Source organism: Dendrobates tinctorius, unplaced genomic scaffold (assembly GCF_039654945.1).
Source record: "Dendrobates tinctorius isolate UK_male_01 unplaced genomic scaffold, ASM3965494v1 ptg000230l, whole genome shotgun sequence".
Lineage (NCBI taxonomy): Eukaryota > Metazoa > Chordata > Amphibia > Anura > Dendrobatidae > Dendrobates > Dendrobates tinctorius.
Window position 1 is genome coordinate 7,283,007 of NW_027361897.1, and position 7,176 is coordinate 7,290,182.

General features: G+C 42.4%; 1 protein-coding gene across 1 annotated transcript; it reads left to right on the top strand.

Annotated features, from left to right (window-relative positions):
* Positions 1–2,819: 2,819 nt before the first annotated feature.
* On the top strand, positions 2,820–3,755 carry LOC141059737 (olfactory receptor 5AR1-like). The gene has a single exon (XM_073555874.1). The coding sequence runs from the start codon at positions 2,820–2,822 to the stop codon at positions 3,753–3,755; it is 936 nt and encodes a 311-aa protein (XP_073411975.1).
* Positions 3,756–7,176: the final 3,421 nt, after the last annotated feature.

Genomic DNA, 7,176 nt, shown 5'->3' on the forward strand with positions numbered 1-7,176 from the left:
TCTTGCTGGAAGACCCAGCCAGGACCCATTTTTAATGTCTTGGCGGAGGGAAAGAAGTTGTCATTCAGGATTTTACAGTACATGGCACCATCCATTCTCCCATTGATGCGGTGAAGTAGTCTTGTGCCCTTTGCAGACAAACACCTCCAAAACATGTTTCCACCTCCATGCTTGACAGTGGTGATGGTGTTCTTTGGGTCATAGGTAGCATTTCTCTTTCTCCAAACATGGCAAGTTGAGTTAATGTCAAAGATATCAATTTTTGTGTCATCTGACCTCAGTACCTTTTCCTAATCACTCACAGAATCATCCAGGTGTTCATTGGCAAAATTCAGACAGGCCTGCACATGTGCCTTGCTGAGCAGGGGGACCTTACGGGCACTGCAGGATTTTAAACCTTTACGGCGTAATGTTTTACCAATGGTTTTCTTGGTGACTGTGGTCCCAACAGTGTTAAGATCATTAACAAGTTCCCTCCGTGTAGTTTGTGGCTGATCTCTCACCTTCCTCATGATCAAGGATACCCCTCGAGGTGAGATTTTGCACGGTGCCACAGATCGATGTCGATTGACAATCATTTTGAATTTTTTCCATTTTCTTACTATTGCACCAACAGTTGTCTCCTTCTCACCCAGCGTCTTACTTACAGTTTTGTAATCCATTCCAGCTTTGTGCAGGTCTATGATCTTGTTCCTGACATCCTTATAAAGTTATTTGGTCTTGCCCATGTTGTAGAGGTTAGAGTCTGACTGATTAATTGAGTCTGTGGACAGGAGTCTTTTATAAAGGTGACTATGTAAGACAGCTGTCTTTAGTGCAGGTAATGTGTTGATTAGGAGCGCTTAACTGGTCTGTAGGAGACAGAACTCTTAATAGTTGGTAGGGGCTGAAATACTTATTTCTCACTGCAAAATGCAAATTTATATAATTTATACAATGTGATTTTTCTGGATTTTATTTTTGATATTCTATCTCTCAGTGTTAAAATTAACCTACCTTTAAAATTATAGACTGTTCATGTCTTTGTCAGTGGGCAAACTTACAAAATCAGCAAGGGATCAAAAGCTTATTTCCCCCACTGTATACTTAGGATAGGTTAGGATAGGACCCTGACTGCTCAGTGTTTGATCAGTCAGGGTCCTACACCCATCACCCCCACCACTCAGCTGTTATCGGTGTCGGTGGATGTGGCTACTGGCCGGATGTTCTCACTTGTGGAGTTGGCCATCTTCTGATAGTGGCTACCACAGGGTACTACATATTCCCCTCCTATTCAAATCAATAGGAGGTGGATGTTTACTAACAAACCTCGGCCACTCCCAGGAGACGGCCAGCTTTCCAAGAGAGTACTTCTGATGGGGGCTGTTGTCGCCGACACCAATAACAGCTGATTGGCAGGGGTGCCGGGTGTCAGACCTTGACCGACCAGACATTGATTACCTATCCTAAGGACACGTCATCAATGCTAAAGTAGTGGGCAACCTCTTTAGCTGGATTACCCTAAGAAACTTGAACCCATGATAACTTCATTATTTATTATTATATTATTGTTTATTTATGTAGCACCATTAATTCCATGGTGCTGTACATGAGACAGGGTTACATCAAAATACAGATATCACTTAACCAAACTAACAATGACAGACTTGTACAGAGGGAAGAGGACCCTGCCCTTGCGGGCTTATATTCTACAGGATTATGGGTAAGGAGACAGTAGGTTGGGGGTTGCAGTAGCTCCAATGGTGTTGAGGTGGCCACGCGGTCATTACAGATTGTAAACTTTTTTGAAAAGATGGGTTTTCAGACTCCGTTTGAAGGATCCAAATGTGGGCTAATCAGAGAAATCTTGGAGGCGATTGGGTGAGGAGCGAATAAGCGTGGATGAGAGAAGGAGGTCTTGGGAGGACCGGAAATTACGTGAGGGAAGATAATTAATGAGAGATTAGTTCAGAAATATACAGAGGAGAAAGGCTATGGATGGATTTGTAGGTCAGTGTTAGTTGTTTAAACTAATGCAATACATTGTAAGGGTATATACGCACATTAAATTTTTTTCCTCACAGATTTATTGTGGAAAATACGCAATGTTTCAAAGTACCAGCAAAGTGAATGAGAATCCTGAAGTCTCATGCACACACTGCTTATTTTTTCTTTGCAGATTTGCAGCAGATTCCACCAATACTAATGAGTTTGGAAAAATACGCAACATAAACTCATGTCAAAAAAGTATTTTAGGCAGTATTTCTCATGCCAACACATCAGGATTTGCAGCTAAATTTTCTGCTGCAAATCCTGAACTTATGCACATAACGTTACTGTGAAATTGACAAACTCCTTTGAAGATGCTATAGCCACAGGTTAGGCTTCATAGGAGATCTCACATGGCAGACATGAGGGCCTTCATAAATCCCCTGGCTGCTGTGGTAATCCGTTGGTACAGCCAAATTTGATTCTCCCAACACCTAGGAGTGTTTGTTGAACGGTGTGCTCCTGTGTTCTCTTTTCCACTGTCAGACATCCCTGGCAGTGGCATATCTCTTAAACAACAAAAGGATTGGCATTCCAAAATCGAACATGCTAGAAACTTCACTCCTATGACAATCATCTGTTGGGGCCCCCCATACATAGTGAATATGTAACAGATTGTTGACGGTTAGCTGTATTATTTTGAAGGCATCTTTTCATGTTCAAGGTTAATTAATGTTAAGCAATTAAATATTAAATTTACATGAAATACTGGAAATAAACGACAGTAACAATGTCTGCGGAAGTGTGAAAGGTTTATAACATTTAGTTATGTTTAATTTCTGTAGAAGACCATGTATAAAGTGGCTTCAAGGAACGAGTCACAAGCAGAACAATTCACAATCCTGTGTTTCTCCGCTCTTCCTCACCTTCAATTTCCTCTTTTTATGACATTTTTAATAATCTACCTTAATATAATACTTGGCAACACTGCAGTTCTTGTGACAATTGTCTTCGATCCTCACCTGCACACTCCTATGTTTATATTTTTGAGTAACCTTTCAGTTCTGGATATTTTCTATACTTCTACCACTCTACCCAATCTTCTTATTATGCTTTCTACTCAGCACAAGATAATATCACTGATCGGTTGCATAACACAGATGTATTTTTTTCTTTGCTTTGCTTGTATGGAAATGATTCTTCTTGCAGTTATGGCATATGACCGGTATGTGGCAGTCTGCCATCCGCTCCACTATACCATACTCATGAGTCCAAGAACCTGCTTTGTTCTGGTCTTCTCCATGTGGCTTGCTGCATTTTTAGAACCTGCTTCTTTTACAATTTTAGTCTCAAATTTATCTTTTTGCTCATCCAACCAAATTGATCATTTTTTCTGTGACGTCTCTCCATTGCTGAAACTTTCCTGTAGTGATACCACTTATGTAACTATAACAACATACATTTTAGGTGTGCTGGTTGGTATGACCACATTCATCATGACATTGGTCTCTTACATTTATATTGTATTTAATATCATGAACATTCACTCTGCAGTTGGAAGAAGTAAAACTTTCTCGACCTGTGGCTCCCATCTCACCTCTGTACTTCTATACTATAGCACAACTTTATCTTTATATATGAGACCCACATCAATGTATTCTCCAACACAGGACAAGTTTTTCTCTCTTCTGTATATCGTACTGATCCCATTGCTTAACCCTGTAATTTACACTCTGAAGAATAAACAATTTAAAGATGCTTTTAAAAAACAAAATGTTTTTTTTTAATTTTTTCTAAAGAGTATGTAACCCAAGACAGGACTTAGTTATGAGCTGGCAAGTTTTTGCTGCATGCAACATACTGTATATAAAAAGAACAATACTAGTGGGCATGTGTATAAACTGTGTTGGTGCTCATATGATAGCGAAAGCCAGGAGAAGATCCAAAGCACTAAAGAGGTGCAACTCTCTTTCTTGATGTTTTTGTAGTTTTTGTAGTATTTCCTTTATGTGATAATAGTAATGAAATGTATATGGCTTCATCCCGCCATGCAAATTAAATGGCTGTTGGCGGAACAAAGCTTCGGCTAATTGTTCGGCTGACAGCCATCTCGGCTGCCTCTCTCACACACAGTAGAGCTCATTCAGGCATTTGTCAACTAAATGTGGTTAATAAGTTTATTTAGTGGCTTGAATATCAAATAATCACATACAAAAAATGTCCTAAGCCACAGAGCTACATGTTAATGAATATGCACTCTATGAATAGTCATCAAGAAACAAAAATGACACCGTGTTTGCGTGGGTTTCCTCAGGGTTCTCTGGTTTCCTCCCACACTCAAAAGACATATTGATAGGGAATGTAGATTGTGAGCCCAAATAGGGACAGTGATTACAATATCTGTAAAGCACTGGGGAATATGATGGCACGATATAAGCAATACATAATAAATAATAATAATGCATAAGTTATTGCAACATTACTGCCCATTCCGGTCCCAGCTATGTGTAAAAAAAAAAATAAAGGTAAGTAGAGATGAGCAAACCATTAAAAGTTCGGGTTGGTTCATTTGGTCGAACGTCCCAATGTTTGACTAATGTACCCGAACCCCATTAAATTCGATGGGAAGCCAAACCAACTGTATATGCAACACCTTAAGGGGTGACAAAAAGCTTCCCAAATAGATAAAATTAGGTGCAGAGACCATGAAAAGTGGCATCAATTGACCCACAGTAGAAATTTGCTAACGGAACAGCAGCAGTCAGCCATGAGCCGTGCATGAGGTATCATGGTCTGAGCCAGAATTTACAGCTTTGAATTGAAGTTTCAATGAAGACCTGGAGATTAAGGGAGCAGTGTAAGCCTTATTTGCTGGGAACCCTGATACCTCATGCAACAGTTCCAGTTTTTTTTCCCAGCCTCACTCAGATTTCACAAACATCAGTTTCATACAGTACTATTGGTAGAAAAATGGAGGAAAGTAACCCCGGTTGTTGACTGATCAATTGACCCACAGAAGAACCGTTTATAATGACAGAAAAGCAGTTATCCATGAGCCTTGCATATGCTATCAGGGTCTCGCCCAGCATTTACAGCTTTTAATTGAAGTTTTGATGAAGACCTGGTGGTTAAGGAAGCAGTAAAAGTTTCTTTGCTGGAAGCCCTGATACCTCATGCAACAGCTCCTTTTTTTCACAGCTACACTCAGATGACACAAATATACATTTCATGGAGTGCTAGTGGTAGAAAAATGTAAGGATAGTAACAAAAGTAGCTGAGCGAAATTAAGGGCAGGCCTGCCTATCTGCCTGGGAGCCCTACTTCTACAGGCAACACACATGAAGGAGACCCAACTTGGATTCTCCACATTTCAAAAAATTATTGTCATACACCACTAAAGTGGCATCAATTTCCACAAACTAGAACCAGTCTAATAGGCCTCTGACACACCTTCCACTACAGGCAACCCATCAGATGGAGACCCAATTTGGAGTCTCCACTTTTCCAAAGCAAATATTGTCATACACCACTAAAGTGGAAAGAATTTCCACAGAGTAGAAACAGTATAATATGCCTCTGATACACTTTTGATTACAGGCAACCCACCAGATGGAGAACCAACTTTGAGTCTTCACATTTCAAAAAAGTATTGTCACACACCACTAAAGTGATATCGTCATCACGCACAACCTCCCCTGGTTCCAGGTTTAATGGAGACAGTCATTGCTCTAACTCGGCCAGGATAGCTGTCCACAACTCTTGAACTGTATTACTGCGATCTCCAAGGCATATTAATTTAAACACTGCCTGATTGTGGTGATTACTAGTTATGTAGTATGAAGGTGGGGGATTCTCTCTTCACTTTTGGAACGTGTGTCTCATTAAGGGATAGATTGACGGTGCAAGTGGAGGCCCTAGAGGAGGTGAAGAAGGCAGAATCAGTGGAGGAAGTATTTGATACAGAGGTTTGTTCCACATGTCTTGGGGATTCTAAGACTCGTGGAGCAGCCCCTTGACCACTGGCCCCCACAGTCACCAGAGTCACCCAGTGCCCAATCAGCAAGATGTAACACCTCTGCCTATGTTTGGTCCTCCAGGTGTCAGTGCTGAAATGCAGATTTTTTTCAGGGAACGGGAGATGTTGTCTGCGACATTCTAGTGTAGGGCAGGCACAGCTTTCTTAGAGAAGTAATGGCGATTTGGCAACTGTTACTAGGGGACTGCGACGGCCATCAACTTTCAGAAACCATCTGTATCCACAGGGCGGAAAGGCAGCATTTCCATGGTCAACAGGTTGGAGATGGTGGAGTTCAAGCTTTCAGCTTTGACATTTGTAGAAGGAACCTGTCATGATCCAGTTTGGATCTGACAGTTTAAATTCACAAAGTGACCTTTTTTTCCTTTGGCTTGGTGCCAAAGTGGTGTGATTGCCCCCGGTGGCCATTAGAATTATTACACGTGGTGTCATTCATTCATTCTAAGTTGCCCCGGTGGTGGTGAGCGGTAGTGCACTTTAGTTTCTTTGGTTTAATGTCCACGTAATTACAAATCAGGTGTTAGGCTCTATAAAAGAGAGTCAGGTTTGTTCAATCACTGTTGGTGATATTGTGTGTTCATTTGGCAAGTAAGCCTGGGGTGAGGAAGGAGCTGAACATGAGTCCTGCGCAGCCCAGCCAGAGGGAATGAGTGGCAGCTATGTGGTCTGCAAGAAGGGCTGGCATGGCGTGGTGGAGTCACAGTTTATGGTGTCGGCAGGAAGTGCTTGCATGGCTTGGTGGAGTGGCGACTATGGAGAGAGTTGCACTCAGCATCCGGGACTTGGTTGCTGAGAGCTGGACTCAAGCATGCTTGACTTTTTGGGCATCGGACGATGCCTGCACAGACCCCCGGCAGCCCGCACAGACCCCTGGCAGGCCTGCACAGACCACCGGCAGCCCGCACAGACCCCTGGCAGGCCCGCACAGACCCCCGGCAGCCCGTACAGACCCCCGGCAGCCCGCACAGACCCCGGCAGGCCCGCACAGAGCCTCGGCAGGCCCACACAGACCGCACATCATGATGCGCACAGACCGCGCATCATGATGACATCATTTCAGCAGCCAATCACAGCCACAACACTGGCTCATTGCATTATGGGAAGTTCCGATTCCAGTATTCGATATTGTAAAAATATCGGTACTCGGTATCGGAATTCCGATACAGCGAATA